Genomic DNA, 25238 nt, shown 5'->3' on the forward strand with positions numbered 1-25238 from the left:
ATAGCTCAATCCACACTCATCTCTTCCCTCGCTGCCATTGTTTATAGGCTTGCAGTACAACCAAACCACACCCGTAGCTACCACCTCATTCTCCTCAAATGACCCTGATTGGTCCAGCCCTTCTCTGACCAGGAACAAATGTTTCAGCTTGAGGCTTTGCAACAGATGTGTAATCTGGCCTGTCTACATGGCTTGTTTGACAAAGTGGAGATAGCGGTGCATAAATAAAATCCATATCCATGACTGGAATTTTTTGGTTTAGCTACCTAACCTTAAAGATTGGATAGGTATGCTTGGTACTCCAACAAAAGGGAGCCAAAAAGTAGGACAATACTGATCAATAATTTGAGATTTATCCTATATTATGTGAATAAAAACAAAATTAACTGCGCACTGTATTGATCCAAACTGAACAAAACTGCTTGGCTGAATCAAAGTTTATCAAACATTAAAGAATATCTCTGGAAACATACTGTGAGAGAGAAGGAAGCATGCTCATCTTGATCCTTATAACCCCAAAAATGGAGTGAAGGTGGAAGAAAACCAATCATGAGAACTTTGTACAGTGGAAGACATCAAAAGACATCTCTTGTTTGTCCTTTTTCCCCCAAAAGGGGAAATGAAGAGTCTCTCCAGTCAGACGCACTAACAGAGCCAGTGAGACACATAGACTGCAATATAAATCCAGCCAGACATACGGATGGATATGCCAGGAGTACAACTAAAGTCCCTTGCCAGATTCACAGAAACAGGCTGGGCCAGAGAAGCAGATGCTGCAGCACAGAAGCTACGATACACTTCCAATCATTTTCCTTGCCAGCAGCTGGCTGGAACGAGCAAGACAGAGCACCTCCCTGAATCAAGAGAGCTGCTACCACAAGGATGATGGAACTTTTTGTCATGCTCAGCTTAATGCTGAATTACAACTAGGCTGATGTAGTGCTGACAGATTAAAAAAAAGAAACCATACAATCAAGCTATTTCAAAAGACGGATCTCTTATCTTTGTTTTATATCCGTGAGCTCATATCTCTGCAATCAATGATTTCGATTTGATGTTAGATTTAAGATGTTTTATGCATTAGGAAACTAAATACCTCAAAGAAACTAACACTTTTGATGAAGTCTACAAACTCCCACTCTCTTGGATGTGGAATCAGTAATCTGTCTACCAGTAATCTAAAGTTGGATTCAAAACAAAGTAAAGAAGAATGTGTTTATAGAGATTCCAAGAGGTGAAATCTGACATTCCTCTGTTATATTCAGTTGTGGTTTTCATTAAACTTACCTGGCGTAGGTAGAAATAATCATTCTAAAATGGCAGTTTGGTAACTGCAGTATGCAAACTGCACTGGGTGTACAGTGAGTTCAGTAAAGAAGTCCAAGTGGGTTAAGCTAAGGGAAATGGAAAAATGTTCTCATGTTGGAGGAGGAATTCATTCTTAAGCTATGTGAGGAAGAAAGCTGAAGAACACAGTGAATGTTGATCAGTGTGTCCAAACCCTACATCATTTCTCTGTCAGAGGGGCAACAGCAGCTAGACGTAGAGGATAGCAGGGTCTTTAGCTCCCCATAATTTCCACATAATCCATGTTCCCATCGTTCCATCTGTTCTGCTGTTTTGCTCCACAACCTAGAGTAGCTGATGACGTGAGATTACAAGATCACAGAGATCTAGCTGTCCACATGGGAATTGCAAGATCTTGCTATAACAACTGGTACACGGCAGAAACAGCATGTCAGCAACAGGTTATCTTGTCCATCTAAGGTTGATTTGGGTTCACTTTGATGTAATCCTGTGATGTTTTTGCTTTGACCATGGATGGTGTTGTCATATAAAGTGGATTTCAACCTCAAAAATTAACTCCTCTTCATCCAAGGTATTGTACAACTGTAATTGATCAGATCCTTTCTCACATGTGGCTGCAAGAGCCGGTTTCATTAATCTACACTCAGTACACCATCATGACAAAGTGAGAACAGAACTTTAGAAACTTTTGCACATTTTTAAAACATAAAAAACTGAAATATCACATTGACTTAAGGGTATAAAAGGTATCTGCTGCACTCAAGGTTCCCAAGAGCACAGTGCCCTCTGCAATTCTGAAATGGAAAAAGTTTGGTAAAACCAGGACTCTTCCAAGAGCTAGTCGCCCGGCCTAACTGAGCAATCAGGAGAGAAGGGCCTTAGTAAGAGAGGTGACCAAGAACCTGATGGTTACTCTGACTGAGCTCCAGAGGTCCTGTGTAGAGATGGGACAAAGTTCTTGAAGGACAACCATCACTGAAGCCCTCCACTGATCTGGGCTTTATGGTAGAGTGGCTAGATGGAAGTCTCTCCTCAGTGCAAAGCACATAACTTTACATAACAACTTCAACCACTCAGATGGTGAGAAACAAGATTCTCTGTTCCGATGAAACCAGGACTGAACTGTTTGGCCCCAGTTTTAAACATTATGTCTTGTGGAAGCCAGGTACAACCAATCACCTGCCTAATACCCTCTCAACAGTGAAGCACGGTGGTGGCAGCATCATCATGGTGTGGGGATGTTTTTCAGCAGCAAGGACTGGGAGACTGGTCAGGGTTGAAGGAAGGCTTAACTGAGAAAGTAAAGAGATATCTTCTATAAATACCTGTTCAGGACCTCAAACTGGACTGAAGGCTCACCTTCTAACATGACAATGACCCTAAGCACACAGCCAAGTCAAGACAGGAGTGGCTTTGGCACAACTCTGTGAATATCCAAGAAAGGCCCAGTCAGAGCCCTCACTTGAGCTTGATCTCTGGAGAGACCTGAAAATGGCTGTTCACCAGCGGTCCCCATCCAAACTGATTGATCTTGAGAGGATTTTTAAAGAAGAATGGTTGAAAATCCTTGAATCCAGATGTGCAAAGCTTGTTGCATCATATTCAAAAGCCTCAAAGCTGTAAATTCTGTTAAAAGTGCTTCAACTAAGTGTTTATTAAAGGGTCTGAAAACTTATGTCAATGTGATATTTCAGTTTTTTATCTTTTTTCACTGTCATTGTACTGAGTGTGTAATGACAGTGAGTAAAAGATGCCACTCACCTTCTTGGTCTTGACAGTGGATTGGCAGCAGTCTCCTCCATCGTAGTTACAGAAGGCTCTGTTGTTGATCGAATCACAGTAGTTGTCTCCCATGAATGGCTGTTTTTAAAAGAAAGCATGGGAATAAAAACAAATATGGTGAGAAGAAATTGTCTGGCATATTTCAGAACCTTCAAAAGGTCTCTGAATAAATTTGCTGATTGATCTAAAATATTAAATTTCCCTCATCTTTCAACGTGACTTTTTAAGCCATCAAAGGGCCTGACCTGTAAATCAAACTGAGGACACCATAAACTATTCACAGCACAAAACACTTCAATATGGTGATTTATTAGGCTGGCTCCACCCACTCCACTTAGGTGACCAATCAGGTTATCCAATTGGCATCAACTGGAAAGATGATGTCATTCTTCCCCGAAGTAAGGAGGAATTTTACATGCCGCTTTCTTATGTTTTTGCACCATTTTAAGATTTGACATTAGAGTAAAAATCATTACAGAAAGTTGATACTATGAGGGTTACTGTTGTGATACTAGAGACGCATACAGCAACATTTGAATCCACTTACACATGCTAACAAGCGCTGCTAACAGCCACCTGTGCCCCATGTGCAGGTGGTTGTCCTTAGCCTTGCTGGTGTGTTTAAAATACTGTTAACTTCACCCAGACATCTGCAAGCTTGTGAGAAAAAACTCGGCACTGATCTCAGCCCTACCTGGAAGTCTGTTTAGACTAATAAATCAAAATATTCTGACAAGATTCAGTCTTCACCTACAGTGCAGGTTGGTCTGCATGTTTGACTTGCCCAGCATCTGCTTATCCATTGTCTGTTTACCTCGGTTTGCCAAACACAGCAAATAGAATATTATGAAACTACATTTGGAGTTTATTAAGCATGAGGTTCATCTTTGGGTGGATTCTTTTGGTGAAGCTGGTTATTCCTGTGAGCACATTCAAGCAGTTCCATATTTTTATGCTTGTAACATTTATGAACAATAAAAAGTGGATAATATTCTTATACTGACCTGTACAAGTTTCTGAACTTGAATCTGTTGACATTTTCACTGGACAGGTTTAAGGCTTTGATTTGATTTTAAAGAGGGTGCAAAGACTTTAGCCCTGAGTTACCAGTCAGTTAACCCAACTGTAGATATTAGATATCAGTTTATCTCCGCAATCCTGATCAACTGTACCATAAAACAGTATGGAACTGCAAGTTTTAATGCATTAGTCGCAAAAAGATTACAATCCTTAAATAGTGCATTTTTTTCTGTTTTTGTACAGCATTAATTGCATACTTAAAGTCACTCTCAGCACACTCTGGTAAGGCAACTGCAATGTCTGCCTGCAGCAACCGTGGTGCAAAATAAGTTTTCTGGGGTCCAGCTGCAAAAGGAGGCCCAGGGCAGCAATAACCCTATTAATTCTGAATACAAGCAATACAATACATGCATGACAATATAAAGATTGAGTTGCCAGTGGGCCTTTCAGTTGAGCAACAACAAAATGAATTCTGGGATCTCTTGCAGCCTTAACCTGGAAGGCTAATTTTAACAGCTTTTCTGTTAAAATTGGCCTCCCTGGTTCAGCTGTGAAATTCATCCATGAAACCAAAACAGTGCTTTACTGTTTAGTAAATGCATTGTAGGGTCTGGGTTAGGTAAATGCATGTATTATCATTATCAACAACCAATGGGTGATACAGCGGGGAATTTTTCTGCTATTAACAGAGGTTGTTGACACTGTGGCATTGTAGGTAGTCTTGTGTGTGTTTTTGCTGAAGATTACAGATAATTATTTTTTCTTTAAATAAGGTTGATAGCATGCATACTTTTGTCTTACAGGAAATTAAAGTACTGTTTCAAAGTAAGGTAACTTCTAGTAGATCTACTTTGAAAATGGCATTATGGCTAATAATCAAATCTGCTCTGGGAAGAATGTACTTCTAGAACCATTGTTGAACTCAAGAATGTACTATCCTATGTAGCACATTGCGTGGATTGCACCAACAACACCTTGTAGGAGCAGCATGTTTTGCAGTATTTATCAAGAAAATGTGGATAAAGTTGTACGTAGGCTGTGCCAGGTTATACCTCACTTGGCTGAAGCAATCAGCAGCCACATTCAGCACATGCATGTGGACGTTAACTAATAAAGTTACCAAAAGCCAGCAGGGTTCACACTGACAACATTAGCCATACTCTGCAAATCAACGTTACATCCTTTACCTGTTGATGTTGTGATCCTGAGTCAATTAAATGTTAAATTTTTGGGTTGACATAACCCTAACCCCTAACCCTCTTTTTTCGAGGTTTGTAACCCTAACCCTAAATTACAAAGTAGCTGAAAGCTAGCAGGGCTTGCAGTGTTGATGGATTCCACACTCTGCAAACCAACCTCACATTTCTTACCCATTGATGCCGTGATCCTGAGTTGAGCAAATTGTGCTAAATTTTGGGTTAAGCCTAACCCTAATGCCTAATCTTAACCCTCTGTTTCCTAGGTATGTAACTCTAACCCTAACTTGCAATGTGACCGAAAGTTTGCAGGGCTTGCACTGCTGATCTTAGCTGCATTCTGCAAACCAACCTCACATCTTTTATCCACTCATGCCATAATACTGAGTTGAATAAATTCTGTTAAATTTGGGGTTAACCCTAGACCTAACCCCTAAACCTAACCCTGACCCCATCCTAACTTACAAAGTGACCAAAATGTTGTAGGATTAACACTGCTGACATGCACCACACTCTTCAAACCAACCTCACAGCTTTTATCCACTGATGCTGTGATCCTAAGTCAAATAAATGGCGATAAATATTGGGTTAACTCTAACCCTGAGCTCTAACACTCTGTTTTCCAGGTGTGTAACCCTAATCCTAACCCTAACACAAATAAAGTTGTGTTTATCTAGAGCTGACATTATTCACCTGTGAATATTCCTAGTATCTACCAAAAAATACAAGCAAAGACGTCAGGAGAAGGCCTTACCTCACATCCTTTGATGCAGTGGAGCAATTCTGGGTGTGGATACCACTTCAGTCCCATAGTGCAGACTATACTCTGAAAGAAAAAGCATAAAAATACAATTATTTAAAAGTAAATATTGCTTAGTAGTTTGTTCAGAATATGCAGCATTTCACTGAAATCTTTTTATCGTTGTAAAGGCAAACATAACTGCTACCGTGACTAAAGTTGCTTAGAATTTTCTAGCCACAAACAGAGGAATAAACACAACAAATTCAGTGAAACAAAGGAGTTATCAAACAGCTCATGTGCTACACATGGAGGCTTTCATTGTAAATCCTTTCTGGAGTTGCGCTAACCTTTTCCCTTGACACAACAAAGCATGAAAAGTTGATTTTGACCAAATATAAAATGTTGTTTTTCATTACTAAGTCCTCACCCCAGGAGGGCAAAGAAGAGAGTGACTGAGAGGCATTGAGGCGAAGAGTAGCATGTTCTCAAATATCTTTGCAGAATGTGTGGAATCTCATCCTGTTCTCCCACTGTGTTTTTTGCTGTAATGTAACAGAAAACATTTTTGCTGAAGGCAGATGGGTAGCACTGTGCAGAGAATGTTCACTCGCATATAAGGATGCATTCTTGTATTATGCTTGTATATAAGATTGCATAAGTTCACAGAGCTAGTGTGATCTGTGCTGCATGTTAGGCATAGGGGCAGTTGTATAAGTCTGCTCGAGGCAGCAGGTGGGGTGTTGTTTACAGCAGATTTGGACAGTACTGAGCATGCAAAGGACTGGCTGACCTCAGATGGTCCATTCCTTGGACCCCCCCTGTGCCCAAATATCTCCCAAAGTTGACGTGCTTTTCTTTTGTTGCTGCAAACTAAGGTATTTTTCATTTCAGTGCTGTCAGCAAATCAATGCAAAAAACAAAGATGGAGGAGGGGGGGTTGGAGGTGGAGAGGAACAACAACATAGCAGCAGAGGACGACTAAAAGCTGGGGGAAGAACTAATCTACTATGGCAAACCTTTTCAGCTGGGGGGCGGTGGGCCAAAATCAGCATTTGACAATTCTAATCAGGCCAGTTTATGATATTAAAAAGCTCTAGCTCTATGGGCTGTTAGAGTTTACTATTCAATGGAATTTATAACTGGCAAATAAAACTGAATAATAAAGGAAAATAAACGCAGCATTATTATTGTTTAAACCACAAATTAAGCCCAATTCAGACCAAAGATTAGTGTGGCAGTAAAACTGTTTTAGAGTGTTTCATGGGACAGTTGCAACTAGGCAAACCTCGCCATTGCCACTCAAATCAGTCGGGCTGATGATGTTGCCTGCTATCCAGTTTGTCAAGTCACCAGCTGCTGGTTTAAGAAAATAAGGTACATCATGGGTCTGAACAGCCAATCAGCAAGTCAGCCAGTCTCATATGATACAAAGCTGAAAACATTTAGATGGTTCAAATGATTGGCTTTTGGATGGAGGAACAATATTAGAGGTAACAATTTCTCTAAGTTGGGAGGACTTGAAAAATGATGGTATATCTCCCTATAAACTCATGGCATAAATTGGCATACACTCCTTGGGTATTCAGATTAAGCCCCCAAGAATGGTTACAAAGTCTGGCTTCTCATGTTTTTATGTTTTTGCTTTCTTGACAAAAGCAGAATTGCAACCGAAGCAAGTAAGTCCAATCACTATCCTCGGTGAAATCTACGCTAGTTAGATGCAGCTTTAAGACAGACATGAACAGTGGAAATGGAAACTGAAGTACGGAGAGTCGTTGTCATAGAAATGATACATTGTCACTCCCAGTTGCAGCAATGTGAAGTCACTGGATGTTGCAGAGCAACTCTCATCTTGCACATCTGCAGTCTAAACTTGGCTTAAACTATTATTTTGAAATAGATACAGTTTTTACCATTTAAATTCCTTTGCTTTGCATCAGGAGTGTCCAAACTATAGCCCAGGGGCTAATTGCTATCCGTCAGGTCAGGTTAGATCAGATTTGGGAGAATTTGTTGATTGGGCATTTCGCTGAGCCAACCTTGGCCATCATCCAGGCCTATGCCCCATCCCACCAGGTGTCCACCAAGTTGACCGCATGTATGCAAGTGTAATCCTGAAGAGAAGTCATGCTCCAGGCGCTAACTTAGACTGACTGCCTTGGGTTAACTCGGAACAGTTGAGAACTGGTTGTTGACACCAAAGCACCACCAGCAACATTCAACCTACATTTGCTGCATAAGGATTACCCCCTATTCTGGACATGAAAGTCCTGTGGACTTTGCCCCACAGCCTTCATAGAATGCAAGCTTGTCTAATGGCTGTATTGTCAGGAATGCTCCCCTACAGGGGTCTTTCAAACGTATGTGCGACCATTTGCGACCATCCTGAAGCAAGGAATGTCAACCCCCTTTCAGCTGCTTTAGTAAATGCTGCAACTGTGTTCAAGTCCAACTGAAATTGCAGCAAATTCTTAAAGTAAAATTACAAGTGGACTGCATTAAAACAAGAAGCTTGTGCTCAGAAAAGGCTTTACTTTCAAATATCTTGAAGTTAAAAATGGTGTGCCTATGGGCTCATAACAGGGATTTCTGTTATTTACACTTTATATCAACAGTATCAGTCAAAATGTACCCAAACGGGGCACTCAGAAGTACGCAAATGTTTAATTACATGGGGATGACACTGTCATTTACCGCTCAGCACATACACAAGGCAGAATCATCTTTTAGTACCAACATTACTATAAAGTTTTGTGCTTTGCACAGATTGCTCTTGTTTTGTGCCTAGATGTGGGAGGGCATCCTTCTCATGCTGACCCCTGATGTCTGATTGGCCACTCTAAAATTCTTACAATGACAAAGCTGTTTTTCTTTAAACAGAGTCAGTTGCAAAAAATATACTCTCTTACATTGGACTCTTTCAATAACTTTAATACAGTAAAGATGAGATCACATCCATATGCACTTTGCTTTTTTAAAATGTAATCCTTCCTACAATATAATTGGATTTGTCTATACCATTGGGAAATATATAGAACTATGTACATATTGCCTTCAGAGACGTCTGTCCATGCACGCACATGTGTTCAGGGCTATGATGGTTAGCCCAAATATGGTGGAAGACTGTGCACATTTCATCCAAGAGGTTAATCTTTCTAGAAATACTCCACTTTCATTCCCTTTATTTCCCATGCTCTGCTATGATGATGTCATCCAGAAACTCCTCTCCCCACTTTCTCACTTCCTCCCTCTCTCATTCCCTTTTTCCTCTCTCAGCAAGACCGTAAATCATGATAATCCATGATTGTGGCCTAGCCTCACCCCTCACTACGTATAGGATCCTCACCCTCTCAAGCCTCCCTGGGGCGCTGATACCACGTAAAAATAGATCCCTATCCCAGCGCCACCACAGACGAGGTCATGTCATGTAGAAAATGACTAATTCCGCAGCAAGCCCGACAGGGTAATTTTGCTGATAAAGGGGGAGGAGGGTGCTTGGGGCACAGGATTGTTAGAGATAGAGGGACAGGAAGAAGAGGGAGAAGAGTAGGTGGAGGTAGGGGAGCAGAGAGAATTTTAAGTGGGTCACACTATGAACTGAAATACAACTGGTTTAAAGGCAATAAATCAACTTATTAAGGTGGGAAACAATTACCTCAAACTCAGCAAAGTAGAACTACAGAGTACATTTGGGGACATGAACATAAAATCCAGAGGGGAGTTTGGAAGTATGTTGTAATGTCTGCTCCTCCTCCTTACTGTTACTACAACCAGCCACTGTCATGATTGATTTCTTTTTCCACAACAGCCTCCTCCTGTTCATGCTTCTTAGTATTATTTTTGACAGCCTGTTCTTTTATTTAAAAGTCATTTAGCTGTGTGTAAAACCCCAAACCGTGTGATTGAGAGTTAACAGAGTCTACATGCAGATTAAAAAGCAGCATTTTAACTTTTGAAATCAATGTATAGGACTGAAAAATATTATCATTGTATTACCCTAATAATTTCTACCAACAAATGGCTATAAAATAGCTGTATTGTTATAGAGCCTCAATATTCACAGATACTCAACAGTAACAGAGTTACTTTGGTGAAAACTAGACGTAGCACAAAAATTAAGGAAATTTGTGTTTGGTAGATTATTTCTTTATTGTAACAATGCTTCTTGGCAATAAATCTTATACCGTTGGAAAGCCTGTTTATTTTTCTTTTAAATGATGCCACATTTGAAAGGAACATGCATTTGTGGGATGAGCAGCAGAGCTGAGTATGTGGGTTGCACCCATGAAAAATTTGTCAAATCTTCTCTGCCTATGCATTTTATTCATTTAACAAACAGGAGCCTCAGTAGCGTGTGGAAGAACCATACACAGCTACAACCGCCTGGCACCTCCTCCTCATGCTGGTCACCAGCCTGGTCACACACTGCTGTGGGATGGCATCCCATTCTTCAACCAGCATTTGTCGCAAGTCAGCCATTGTGGTTGTGCCGGTCACTCTGGCACCAACAGCACGCCCAAGCTGATCTCACAAGTGTTCAAAGGGGTTGAGGTCAGGACTGCTGGCAGGCCATTCCATCCTCTCCACTTCCAACTTCTGGAGGTAGTCTCTGATAAACCCCGCTCTGTGGGGACGAGCGTTGTCATCTTGGAGGATAGAGTTCGGTCCTGGACTGTGGAGATATGGGATTGCCACTGGTTGCAGAACCTCATCTCCATATCTCTCTGCATTGAGGTTGCCTCCAATGATGACAAGCCTCGTTTTTCCCGTGAAGGAGATGCCGCCCCACACTATCACACTGCCTCCACCAATAGACATGGGCGCAACTCACATACTCAGCTCTGCTGCTCATCCCACAAATGCATGTTCCTTACAAATGTTGCGCTTTCCAATGGTATAAGATTTATTGCCAAGAAGCATTGTTACAACAAAGAAATAATCTACAAAACACAAATTTCCTTACTTTTTGTGCTAAGCTTAGACTATCAGAGTTTCTCTTTACTCTTTAATGCGTTCCCTTGAATGGCTGCATAAGGGCTTGTTTATACGTAACCTGTACTGTTGTATTTGAATTTTCAGGACCTTATGATTTTATCTTAACTTATGGTCTGTTATCACTCCAAATTTTCCTCAATTTTTATTTTTCCTTGCTGCAATTGGTCAACAAGCCTTAAATTTTTGTGGCTTGTCATTTAATCAAGTAAATATACCGGTCAGAATCACTTTGACACACTAGAAAAAATTGCATGTCCAAGTGCATACATGGGATAAAACTGCCTTAAGTCTCCACAAGAACTTTGGTGGCAGTCTGTTTGGAATTTGACAGCACGATAGAAAATGGCAAATGCTATAATGCACCCAAAAAGAAACCCCTCTGTTGCCCACCTAAACCCTCACCTCAACACCCTCACCTCTCTGATTTCTCTTATGTTATCTACTGCCCTCAACAGCATAACCCCAGATCTCAAATTACCACCGAACACAAATGATATCAGTAACACAAATCCATGAAAAACAGATCATTTCATGTCCACGTGGCCCGAGCCACCCCTCTCTCCCGACATCCACCACAAAAAGCTGCTGACTCAGTGTGACTCTGAAACAAAAACAAAAGGAGTTGTAGGAAAAAAATACAGCGAGAAATACATTGTGTTCCTTTACTCGGCCGTGGCTTCTTTCTCTCCTTCTCTAGTTACAAAACTTGATGCTGTTTAGTAAGATCTTTTTTCTGATTCTACAGGCAGGGCTGCAGAGGGCATTAAGCTGACACAAACACTTAAAACAAATTGCACATCACTGACATTAATCAGGTTAAGTGGGGAGAGTAAAATTAGAAGAGTAGGTGTAGTCTGGTACACTTTGCGTACTGCGCACACATTTTATCCCAACCCCCACCTCTTAGCCCCACCTTCAAATAATAAAAATCCAAATTGACTCCATGGGGGTTTGTGTAATGGTGGGGTGGGGGTTTAGTCCTGAAGGGACAAGGTGTACAGTTCTGGTTTTAATGACCTCCCACTCAATGTCTGATCTCTGTGTTTTGCTGTCTGCCAATTTAGGCAAATGGTATTATCTCAAGCAGTAGCTGTGAGGTGTGTCCAAATCAATTCATTTCAGTTTATTATCATTGAGGTTGCAGGTTTAATCATAATTATCCTGATTGCATGACGAAACTACATAACCCAAGGTATTTTGGGTTAAAATTTTTGAAAATGTGGCTTGTTTTAGCAAATTTAAGTTAATTAGCAGTCTGATAGACAAATGCAATGCTTTACGGTTTCTTTGTAGCATTGGCTAGTGCTAGATTATTTTGTACAATTACCAATAGAGGAAGTGGAACTTTTTTTAACCAGTCTGACAAAGTGAATTTAGATAAAAGATCTCAAACAGCAACACAGTCTAAAGAAATTTAAGAACAGATAAGAGACAAAGTCAATGACATCTATCAGTCTGGAAAGGCTTACAAAGCATTTCTAAGGCTTTGGGAGTCAAGTGAACCACAGTGAGAGCTATTATCCACAAATGGGGAAAACTTCAAAAATTGGTAAACCTTCCTTTCTACCAAAATTCCTCCAAGAGTGCATCTATAACTCCTCCAGAAGGTCATTAAGAACCCGGAACAATGTCTACATGACTTCATTAAGGTCAGCATTCATGATTCAACAATAAGAAAGACAATCAGGCAAATAAATCTTTCAAAGCTCCAGTCACAACGTTAGCGAGGAACCGAAAACAGTTCAGACCAATCGCTGTCATTTCAGGAGAACGAGGCAGTAGCAAAATGCTAGGTTTATTTTAACTGTGAGCCATTAGCAATGGCTGCCTCCACTGTAGCATTTAGCTCAGATGTAGCAATGGTATAGCAACAGTTTTATCAGAACTGGACTATAGTCTCCCAACCATCTTGGCATTAATTTCAGCCCCAGAGCAACTTTGTCATTCAAACTCTATGGTAGCGCGAGGATATATAGCTTAGCTTAGCACTGGAGCTTTGAATGTCTACTATCTTCTTTTGTTTTGATGCTCTGATTGGCCTGTAATGAATGTGACAGAGAGTTCATCCAATCACCTGCCAAGAATTGTTTGAAAAGTTCTGCCATTCCCAAACACTTTCTATGAGGGGTTTTCCATCTAAATGTGAAATATATCAATGCAGTGGATATTGAACAGTTGATCAAGCATTTTAAGATGTTAATATCAGAATATTAAACATTCACATCACTGTATTATTTAACAGAAATGTAAATGACAACATTTCTGTTTTGAAGCTCCCATTAGTAACCTCTGGTGCCTCCGATGGACATTGCCATACCTCCTAACATGTTGCTATTTTGGACCTGCACATGTGTGAGTCAGAGCTGCACAGTGAATGGGTTAGCACTATCACAGCAAGAAGGTTCCTGGTTTCAAACCCTGTTGAGATGGGCCTTTCTGCATGCAAGCCTGCATGCTCTCACTTTACATGTGTGGATTCTCTCCTGGAACAACTGCTTCCTCCTGAAGTCCAAATCTTGCTTGTTAGGTTATTTGGTGACTAAATTGCCCGTAAGTGTGAGTGCCCTTGGTTGTTGTTTTTATATGTCAGTCGTAACCAGTCCAGGGTGTCATCTGTCTCTTGCCCAATGAAAGTTAGGATCTAGCCCCTCAAACCCAGAACAGCACAATCAGTATAAAAATGAATGTTTGACTAGTATTAACACAAAACATCCTCCTGCTCTCTATTAGCAGTCAAATCAATCACTCTGTGTCAAGATTTGCCATGGATAATGAAGTAATTTTTCATAAGCATGCTACTAATCACTATAAGTGAAATCAGGCAAGAGTTTCAGGCATTACAAGTTATTATAAGACAATCTATCATTATGCTTATGATGTGATAGTTCTTTTAAGTCATATAGAAATAGTTCTATCAAATCAGTCAGTTTCATAAGCAACAAACTCATTGAGATGGCTTTAAATGGAGCTCATTTGGAATACTTTCAGAGGCTTGCTATTTATGCACACTGTATGTCAGCATCAGTAAATAGGCTGCCATGGGTTTGTTTTTCCAGTTGCATTTAAAAGGAATGGTCCAAATACTTGTTTTTCCACACTTTACCCTAATACAAGCCTTTCAGCTTTGATTTATTTCCCCAACAAAGTAGTTCACGTGTCATGTTGAGGACAGGGGTGCAATAGGGCAGCAGCGTGTTTTCACACTTCCAGTCTAAAAATGAAATCAAAATGTTTAAAGGGTTGCCATGAGTCCAAGACAAACATTTGCATGGCATCGGGTGCAAAACACAGATACATGCTGGCATTTTGCATTGTGGGTAATGGAGCCAGGATGTTGACAGTATATGTGAAATTCCCTAGCACCAGGGAGTTGTGGATCACAGAACTTTGTGAAGTTCGTCTGAGAGTCGAGAGCATGACACAGACACGTGGAAACCTACTTTGACTTTGTGAGGGTTCCTCCAGTGCTCCTTTAGAACACTTTCTACTGTCATGTTGCTGGGCAGGATCACCACTTCGTTGTTGCTCTCTCGGCATGTCAGCTCACACTCCTCACCTGGATTTGAGGGTAGACAGAGGTAGTGACAAAAAGACACCAATTAAAGTATGTACAAACACCTTGAACCACATTTGAAATACAGTTGCTAGAAAAAGTCACCACCATTTTTTTTCTCTGCTGCATGCTTTAATTTTATTTCAACATTCAGTTTTTTAGAGTAGACAGTCTAAAGTATCTTGACTTGGCTCACTTTGCCTACTCTTCCTTGCAAAACCACTCATTCTGTCAGATTACAAGGTTACTTCCTGTGTTCTTGTCACCCCACATAATTTCATCAAGATTCAGGTCTGGACTCCAGCTGGCCCACTTCAAAACATGTATCTTCTTCTACTGAAGCCTTTCTTTTGTAGATTTGGAAGCATGCTTTTGGTCATCGTTACCCTGAGAGGTGGAATTCCTCTTTATCTTCTGCATTCTAGCAGATACTTGAACTAAAACTCCAGTTCTATCTTAAGAAAAATGGCCCCACAACATGCTTCATGGTGTTTAATAGGTGTAAAAGTTTTGTTTAATCACATTTTTATCTCTTATGTTCCAAGACAATGGCTAAAATTGTGTTATTTTCAGAAGGGTGTCCAAAATTATTAACAAGTTGGCATACATACTTATACCTAGGCTATAAGCCATTGTTTAGTTAGAGGAAACAGTCAAACTCTGCTTAGGCCTGATTACTCCCAGATCTTTTGAAATCACAAAAGAAATAAGAAATCACAAAAATGGACTCTGTCTGACAAAGTAAAGTAGGCTAAAAGATCTCAAAAAGTAGAAAAGAAACAATTTCGTTGGAATCTCTCAACCTACAAAGTTGTTTCTGTGTTTTGGACTCTGGTGAACCACAGCAAGAGCCATTATCCACAAATGGAGAAGACTTGGAACAGCGGTGAACCTTCCCAGGAGTAGCCAGCCTACCAAAATGACTCCAAAAGGTTTTAATTCAGCCACATTTGAGGGTTCTTGAGCATGAATTGCCTGTTTAAGGTCATGCCACAGCACCTCAATTACATTTAAGTCCACACTTTCCTGCAGCATAACCCAAGTACGCTTGAGTCTGAGGTGACAAACTCATAGCCAGACATTTTCCTACAGGATTTTCTGGTGGAGTGAAAAATGAATGGTCCCATCATTACAGCAAGTTGTCCAGGTCCCTGAAGAAGCACAGAAGCCCAAGACCATCACACCACCACCATGGTAATTGTTGGTTTTAAAAAGGTCAACTTTTGTCTCATCAGTCCATAGACCATTATCCAAAAATTTCTTGTTAATCATCAAAATTTTTCTTTGGTAAATGTGAGATAAGCCTCTCCCATAGATGCTGCTTTTACCTAGTCTCTTTCTTATTGTTGAACCATGACCACTGACCTTATCTGAGTCAAATGAGACCTGCAAGTCTTCAGACGTTGTTCTGGGTTCTTTTATGACCGTGTGAATGAGTCGGCGATGCTCTCTTGGAGTAATCTTGGTAGGCTGGTCACTCCTGGGAAGATTCACCATTGTTCGAAGTTTTCTCCATTTGTGGATAATGGCTTTCACTGTGGTTTGCTTGAGTCCCAAAGCCTTAGAAATGACTTTGTAACCCATTCCAAAATTAGAGATGTCGATGGCTTTGTTTCTTATCTATTCTTGAAATTTCTTTAGATTGTGGCATAATGTGTTGCATTTTTAGATCTTTTAATCTACTTTACTTTGTCAGACGGGTTTAATTTGAGTGATTCCTTGATTTAACATGTCTGGGAGTTATCAGGCTTGGGTGTGGCTAGTAAAATTGAACTCAGCTTTCTACAAACCGTGGTTAATCACTGTTGATTTGTGATTTTGAGGGGGCAACACTTTTTCAAATAGGGTCAGGTGGGTTTGGATAGCTTTTTTCCACTTAGATAAATGAAACCATCATTTAAAACTGCATTTTGTTAATAATAATAATAATAATTTTTTTTTTAAGATTTATTTTTGGGCCTTTTCATGCCTTTAATCCATAGGGGAGGACAGTGGATAGAATTGGAAGAGGGAGAGAGAGTGGGGAGAGACATTCAGCAAAGGGCCGCAGGCCAGATTCAAGCCCAGGCCGCCCACTTACATGGGTAGCGCTTTAGACCACTAGGCCATTTGCAGGCCCAACTATGTGTATTATTTAAATTTGTTTGATGTTCTGAAACATTCAAGTGTAAGAAATGTGCAAAAAAATAAGAAATCAGGAAGGGGCAAATACATATAAGTGCATCACAGTAAATGTGTATGTTATTTTTGGTGATACAGACCTATTCCGTGTCCTCTCCTGCACGAGTACTGTAGGCTATAATGGAGGTTCTGAGGTAATGAACACTGTCCTTTGCTGTGCGGGCACAGGCGGAATGACCCTGTCCAGTTCCCATCTTTCTTACAGCGGATCACATTGGACCCTGCCCCCTAGAAAATGACACATGTATTGACAGACAAACAGTTAAATACCAACAGTGGCATGTAAACCACTAGCAGGCGGGCCCAAGGACACTGAGATGGCAAAGGGGGGGAGAAATACAATCCAATTTTTATCAGGCATCCTAAGCCACAACGCCTGAGAGGCAGAACAGATTAAAAGGTGTATACATTTCAGAAGTCTGTGGTAGCAGGACTATTCTGGAAATCAATGGCAATCTAATTAGCATGGCGTCAAATTGAGTAGGGCTAAGGGAGACAGGGAGAGAGACGGCTGGGGAGAGACGGGTGTTCAGACAGGAGAAAGTGTAAGAAGTATCAGATAAAAGACGACTGGGGCAGTGAGTGCATCTGGGAGAACATGTTTTATCTAATATGCTGTAAGATAGTATCATATGTACAATAATACAACAAAAACAAACAGGTTTAATTGTGCTTATTGTACTTTGATTATTCACTCCCTTTCAAGTCAAAAATTTAGGATGCAAAGAAGAGAGAAAAAAGAGAGAATCTCTACTTTTAACACACGTGACAAAAAGAGGACAAACACACAGGTAAAGCAAGAATAGAAAGACAGGAAAGAGATGGACAGACCTGCTTGCATGGAGCGTGCAGCAGCCTCACCGTATGGGCAGAGCCTCCTGTGGCGGCGATAGCAGTATTACCAGCAGGATCGGTGCAGTTGAGTCTGCAGACGCTGTCGAAACGGAAGCCGTCGGTGCAGTGATAGGAGCCATGGAAGATGGGAGGTGGGGGATCACAAGTCACAGGCTCGCATGCCCCCTCTAGCCAGCTGCCATCCTCGGTGCACTGACGCTTAAATGCGCGCCTGAAGGGGGAGGCGATTAACTTTTAGACTTGTGCAGGTTTAGTAAGGTTCATGTAAAGTTGAAGAAGTCTTTTTGCTTTCTTTACCTCTTAGGTTTGTTGGCAACATGGTAGCCTGGCTTGCACTTGTACTTGCAGAGCGTGCCCACTTTGAGGCCCGTCTCATTGCAGCGCTTGGTCTGCAGCACGGCGTTGGGTACAGGAGGAGGAGCAGGGCAGCGAAGCTCACAGAGTGCTTCAGGGAAGGACCAAAGACCATCTTCAAGGCAGTACAGAGTGTTGTTTGTACCTGCAGAGAAAAGAATCAAGTTACAGAAATAAGAAATCAGACATTAAAACAGATGTTCTTTGCCAGATTTTTGTTTTATGATGCTCCAAATGTTTTCTGTTGGTGAAAGGTCTGGACTGCAGGCAGGCCATTTCAGCATGGCTTCTTCAATTGTGAAGCCATGCTGTTGTGATGGATGTAGTATGTGGTTTAGTATTGTCTTGCTGAAACATGCAAGGCCTTCCCTGAAAGAGACTGGATAGGAGCATATGTTGCTCTTAATCCTCTATGTACTTTTTAGCATTCATTGTGCCTATCCAGATGTGGAAGCTGCCCCTGCTGTAGGCACAAATGCAACCTGATACCATCAGAGATGGAGGCTTTTAAACTGTGTGCTGATAGGACACAGTATATGTGGTTTCCAAAAAAAAAATTATTCAAATTTTGATTCATCTGACCACAGAAGTTTTCTATTTTGCCTCAGTTAAACTTAAATGAGCTTTGGCCCAGAGAAAATGGTTTTTTTGGATCATGTGCGCATATGGCTTCTTTGAATGACACAGCTTAAACTTGCATTGGTGGATGGCAGGGCCAACTGTGTTGACAGACGATTTCTGGAAATGTTCCTGAGCCCATGCAGTGATTCCCAGTATGGAACCATGCCCGGTTTTAAAGCAGTGCTTCCCAAGGGGCCGAAAATCACAAGCATCTAATGTTGACTTTCAGCAATGGCCCTTGCACACTGAGATTTCTCCAGAGTATCTTAATCTTTGAGGATATCATGTACTGTAGAGTGTTGGATATTCAAAGTCGTCATAATTTTACTTTGAAGAACATTTTTGTGAAATTGATCTACAATTTTTAGATGAAGTTTCTCATAGATTAGTGAGCCTCTGTCTACCTTTACTTCTGAGAGACTCCACCTCTCTAAAAGGCTCCTTTTATACCCAGTCATATCACAAATCTGATGCTGGTTAACCTAATTAGTTGTAAAATGCTCCTTTGGCTGTTTTTCATTATTACCATCTACTCTTCCAGCATTTTGTTGCCCTGTCCCTGCTTTTTTGAAAAGCGTTGATGCAATCAAATTCAAAATAAGCTAATATTTGTCATGAAATAGTAAAATGTCTCATTTCCAACATCTCATATGTTGTTTATGCTCTATTGTGAATAAAATATGGGTTTGCAAATCATGTCATTGTTTTTATCCACATCTTACACAGTGTCCCAATTTTTTTGGAATCAGGGTCGTGATAATCTTTGTTGAAATACAATAAACAGATTAGTTTTTCTTGGTAAAAGTCATTTTTTTCCAAATAATGTGTTTATGATAATCCCCCAAATCAGTAACAAACATTCTGTGATAATGTTTTTGGCTTGTTGCTGCAAGCCAATCTGTGGATGTGGAAAAAACAATTAGCTAATTAAATTGTTTTAATGTTTGGGCTTATTACAACTAGAGATGCTGTGAGAGACCAATGGCCATCTTTACACACTGTTTGGGTAGCTCAAGTATCCCTAAATTTAACCTCAGCACCTCTGAAATCATAGTTACATGGGAAATTTGACTGAAACATCACAGATATCTTCACATACTGTAACACAAAATCAACAGCATACACCTGCAACACAAGCATGGCTAGTCATCTCACCTATTAGCTGGGCAGGCTCTTTGCACTGAAAGGTTATTTTCTTGCCATAGGTGGTACCCTCAGGGAAGCTGAAATTTGCTGGATGGACATGGTATTTGTCTGGCAAACCGCAATCCACCGGCTCACATGACACCTGCTTGTTCCACTTCCCGTTTGCACAGGTTATAGTAACTGAAGAATCCGACTGAAAAACAAAAGGAAGATATAATGTTAGTGTCATATAAGGACATTGTAATGACACTAACATGAATCGCTGCAAATGAATGTCCCACAAATATCCTCTAAATGTTTACCTTGCTGAAAGTGATTACAAGCAATTCAGCATCCACTCCAACAAGTTTCCAATCAGCGTGTGACCTAACAAAGCTTGATCAGGCTTAATTTCCTGCATGTCAGTAAGCCTCATAGGATACCCAGGAGCTCAAGTAACTGCTGATAGCGATTGTATGGTCAATGCATGGCACTCAGACAACTGATATCCAACAACTGCACAATCAGCCCGAACACAAAACAGATTGACATTGGTTGAGGTGTGACAACCTCTGAGAAACACACGCACATACACCAGGGGAATCTTCCTTTCTTGGTGGATATACAATGATGTGAAAGAGTATTTTCCCCCTTCCTGAATTTTTATTTGTCGCATTTTGTCACACTTAAATGTGTCTGATAATCAAACAGATTTTAATATTAGAAAAAGATAACCCAAGTAAATACAAAATGCAGTTTTAATAATGATTTCATTGAGGTATTTTGGTCCACTCTTCTTCTTCGCAGAATCGTTTTTATTCCCCAACATTAGGTGGGTTTTCTAGCATGAACCGCCTGTTTAAAGTCATGGAATTTAAGTCAGGACTTAATGTAGGCCACACCAAAACCATCATTTTGTTTTTTAAGCTATTCAGAGTTGGACTTGCTTCTGTGTTTTGGATCATTGTCCTGATGAATCACCCAAGTGTCCTTGAGCTTGAGGTCACAATTAATAGTGGTCAAGGTCCTGAAGTAGCAATGCAACCACAGACCATCACACTACCACCACCACGTTTGACAGTATGCTGTTCTTGTTATGAAAAGCTTGTTGATTTTATGTAAACCTTCACAAAAGGTTAAACCTTTGTTTCATCAGTCCACACAACAAGTCTTGGGGAAATGCTTTTCTGGATTCTTTTTTGACCTCCTGGATGAGTGGTCGAAGCGCTAATGGAGTAATTTGGTAGGCCAGCCGCTCCTTAGAAGGTTCATCACTGTTCCACTTTTTCTCCATATGTGGATAATGGCTCTCACCTTGGTTCACTGTAGTCCTAAAGTCTGAGAAGTAGAATTGATGGTTTCAGCAAGTACAACAAGTGGTCATGGTCCTGAAGTAGCAATGGAGCCCAAGACCATCGCACTTCCACCACTATGTTTGACAGTTGGTATGGCATTCTTTTCAATGAATTCTGTGTTAGTCTTATGTGTGTAACAGGACACCTTCCAGAAAGTTATATTTTTGTCTCGTCAGTCCACACAACATTTTCCATAAAGTCTTAGGAAATGAGGCCTAATGGTCTTCAGATGTTCTGTGTTATTTTGTGACCTCCTGATTGAGTCGTCGATGCGCTCTTGGAGTTATTTTGGTAGGCCGGCCACTCCTGTGAAGGTTCACCATTGGTCAAAGTTTTCTCCATTTGTGGATAATTTCTCTCACAATGGTTTGCTGGAGTCACAAAGCCTTAGAAATGTAATTCATGGTTACAATGATTACCATAAGTGGTCCAGGTCCTGAAGTAGCAATGCAGCCCCAGACCATAAGACTACCACCACCATGTTAGATTGTTGGTAGGACTCTTGTTTTATTAAATGCTGTGTTCATTTTACGCCATTTGCATTGAATTGAATTAGTAACAGGATGCACATCTACCTAAAAATTTCTGTTTTTGTCTCGTCAGTCAACACAATATTTCACCAAAAGGCTTCGGGAAATGAGGCCTGCAGGTCTTTATATGTTGTTCTGGGTTCTTTTGTGACCTCCTGGATGAATGGTCAGTAGGCCGGCCACTCCTGGGAAGGTTCATCATTGTTCCACTTTTTCTCCATTTGTGGACAATGGCTCTCACCTTGGTTCACTGTAGTCCGAAAGTCTGAGAAATGGAATTCATGATTCCTGTGATTACAACAAGTGGTCACGGTCCTGAAGTAGCAATGCATCCCCAGACCATCATGCTACCACCACTTTGACTTTTGGTATGACATTCTTTTAAACAGAAAGCTGTTTGTTTTGTGTCTGATTGTAACAGACATAAAACAAGCACACATTACATAGGGTCAGGTAGGTTTGGATGGATTTTTCCCCTTAACAAATGATATCATAATTTTCACAGCATTGTTTGTAATAAAGTGATTTTATCTGTAAGTTTGAAAACAAAGGAAAGTAGAAATAGTAGGGGCCAATACCAATAAACCTAGCAAAATAAAGCATGCAAGATTTTAAGGCCAAAATTTTGCCACGACTGCTCCTCTTTTTTATGCCTAAATAAAAGCAGACTGCCTCAAGCCAACGTATTACATCCTGTGTGACTGGACCCTTACATGTTGTTGGAATGTGGGAGGAAACTGGAGAACCCAGAGGAAATCCACACATGGAGAAAACATGAAAAAACTGTACACAGGCCTGGAATCAGACTCAACACTGGTAATACTACTGTACTTTGACAAAGACAAAGCTGCGGCACAATTAAAGCCCCTGTTGAATAGATTAACATCCCTTCCTTTTCCATTATCGACCAATCATTGGGGGAAACCCTTGATAAGAAACAGCAGCCATTCAGGTAACTGCTGAAGGAGCTGAGGCTGATTTAGGTCTGACTGGGACTTGCCACATGTCTTGCATTAATTGTGCATGTGTGTGCATGTGTGTGTATATGAACTCAATGTTTATACACCTTGTACACATATCAATATGTTACCATTCCTGATCAAGAGTGATGAGGAGATTGTACAGAGAATTCACCATCAAGGAGTCGGTATTTGCTGGTATAGGAGTTCCTAGAAACGGTGATAGCAACCATAATGTTTGCAAAACATTACACTTGAAAACGGCGATCTCTGGTCCCTGACTTTTCCAGCAGAAGCTGTCCTGATCCAAGGCCTATTTCCTATTAGAAATAGCTCTTAGCTTCCTGTAAATTATTTGGCCTGTGGTATGATATTTGCGGAGATGAGACCAAAATGGGGAGCCGGTGCATCATCCAAACCTCAACTGTTTTCATCCTCATCCATTAAATAGCACCATGTAACGCAGCAAGAATGCTAAAATCTATAGCGCTGCCAAGAAATCTCACAACAAAGCAGCTAGAGTGCAATCATTTTGACTAAACCTGTGTTTTTTTGTTTCCTTTTTTACCATGAATTACAGTCGATCCCTGTTATGGTTAACTTTGATTACACAAATCTTTTTAATGATTGGCCAAACTCTAAGGCCACACAAGCTGGACTCAGTTAGCATTAAGGATCTATTGCTTCACAGCCTTCTCCCTCTTCTCATGGAGGCCCTTTTTTTCTGTCTTTCATCTTGATCCCATTATATGATACTGCATAACAGTATCAGGTTCCCTCAAAATAAATAAGCTCCTTTCATATTTGGATATCCAACAAAGTAACATATGCATAACATGTGAGAGCCTGCTGCAAAATAGCTGGGTGTACAGTTGAAACGGTCAATCATAATAAGAGTCCGCATGGGAGAAACATGGAGCATCTACTTGGAGCTAACACGTTGACCATAGATGAGGTGTATATGTAAACGAATGTATGTTTGTTAAGTTACAAGTATTTCTCATTCTAGCGTATGTAAAACCAAGCAAACATGTAAACACATTTTCATGTCCATCCACCATGAGCTTACTTCTCGTTTTGAATTGAGGACTCAATTCGGTACAAAACCTACGCTTCATAAGGTGTATTTACTAACCCCCAAGCCACTGCTGGATAAATTTCCAATAACAAGGGAGAAAAGCAGTTAAAAGTGGTCTTCCTGGGTTGCGCTCCCAGCTTCTTGCAAAGCAACCTGGGATCACTTGCAACAAGAACCAAGATGACCACTTTCAACAGCTTTTCTCAGTGGTTTACTGTCTTGTAAACCCACCAACACCCCTGAGAATGAGAGGGTCTGGTTGGTGGCCACTCTCACAGACCATCATCTAAGAAAGTGGTTCTAATCTAGTGGGTTGGGACCCAAAAGGGGGTCACTGAGCCCTTTTCAGTGGGTGCAAATTTATCTGTGAAACTACTTTTTCCTTTTTCATTGTTTTGTTGCATCTTTTGTACTGTCTTAGGCCCAGGCTCTACTATTTTTATTAAATACATTTGATTGGCAAAAAACATCTCCAAACTTTGGGTTGAAATTCTCCTTGAGGAGTTGGTGGCTCCAGTGACTCAACCAGTTGAGAACTGTCGCCACCCGATCCGTCCTGGAAACCCGATCTATTGCTTAGTTAGCTTTAGCAATGTGAGCTTTAGCAAACAGCAAAAAGTAACTTAGCTACATTAATAACGATACACAGCTTATCTAGATGAGCTTAGCTTTAGCTATGTTTGCTACATAGCTTTGTTAGCTGCACAGCTTATGCAACTATTGGAGAAACATAGCACGTAGTTCTTAGCAGCTTTGTGAGCTTAGCTTTAGGTACATTAGCTACATGGCTACCTTAGCTACATAGCTTCATAATCTATTGCCTAGTTAGCTTAAGCAATTTGAGCTTTAGCAAACATAGCTAAAAGTAACTTAGCTATGTTGATAACAATACACAGCTTACATAGCAGCTTCGTGAGCTTAGCTTTAGTTATGTTTGCTGCATAGCCTCATTAGCTACACAGCTTATGCAACTATTGGAGATACATAAGCTACACTTGCTTCGTTAGAATGTTCTTATGGAGATCAAGCTTTTTTTCTTGCAGGCAGACTGTACTTGGCTTTTTTAAACATTTTAATAAGGTTTAGCAGGTCAGTTTTTTTTACATAAAAATTATAGTATCCTAACCTTTACTTTAATGCTTACCCTAAATGGATGTTTTATCTGATTTTATTTAGAAAGTTGTGTCTCAACAAGAATTAAGCATTTGACCCCCATTTAACTTGGAAATGTCTAGTGGGGCAGCATCGTTACAGGGATCAGGGGGCTGAGGGCTGGTTGAAGGGCTGCTGTTGAGAACAGCTTTGTTGTTTAACATCATGCAAAAGTGTATTTTAGCAAAGAAAGATGTTTTTGGGAACGCAGTATTTGTGAATCGGATTACTTTTTAATACTGAGGAGGAACACCTCCATTTTCAAAAATACCAGCCAGGACTTGACCTTTGACTGATCATCCAGTGCTTCTACGACAATGATGATCATGTTTGTCATGGTGGCTCTGTTGAGGCGGGTCATATCTCTTAGTTTGAAAAATATTCAGAATATCTGAGGTACAGTAAGCACAAAGATGTAGTCATTGTTTGTTT

General features: G+C 40.5%; 1 protein-coding gene across 1 annotated transcript in view; it reads right to left on the reverse strand.

The window, feature by feature from the left end:
• Window positions 1-25238, reverse strand: part of pappaa (pregnancy-associated plasma protein A, pappalysin 1a) — a 180343-nt gene that overhangs the window by 20696 nt on the left and 134409 nt on the right. Inside the window, exons 15-21 of the mRNA XM_041811536.1 lie at window positions 19763-19946; window positions 17930-18131; window positions 17609-17843; window positions 16858-17005; window positions 14484-14599; window positions 6061-6132; window positions 3070-3168 (exon numbers count right to left, since the gene is read on the reverse strand). Coding sequence (XP_041667470.1) covers window positions 3070-3168; window positions 6061-6132; window positions 14484-14599; window positions 16858-17005; window positions 17609-17843; window positions 17930-18131; window positions 19763-19946 — 1056 coding nt within the window. The remainder of the gene's footprint in view (window positions 1-3069; window positions 3169-6060; window positions 6133-14483; window positions 14600-16857; window positions 17006-17608; window positions 17844-17929; window positions 18132-19762; window positions 19947-25238) is intronic.

Source organism: Cheilinus undulatus, linkage group 17, assembly GCF_018320785.1.
Source record: "Cheilinus undulatus linkage group 17, ASM1832078v1, whole genome shotgun sequence".
Classification (NCBI taxonomy): domain Eukaryota; kingdom Metazoa; phylum Chordata; class Actinopteri; order Labriformes; family Labridae; genus Cheilinus; species Cheilinus undulatus.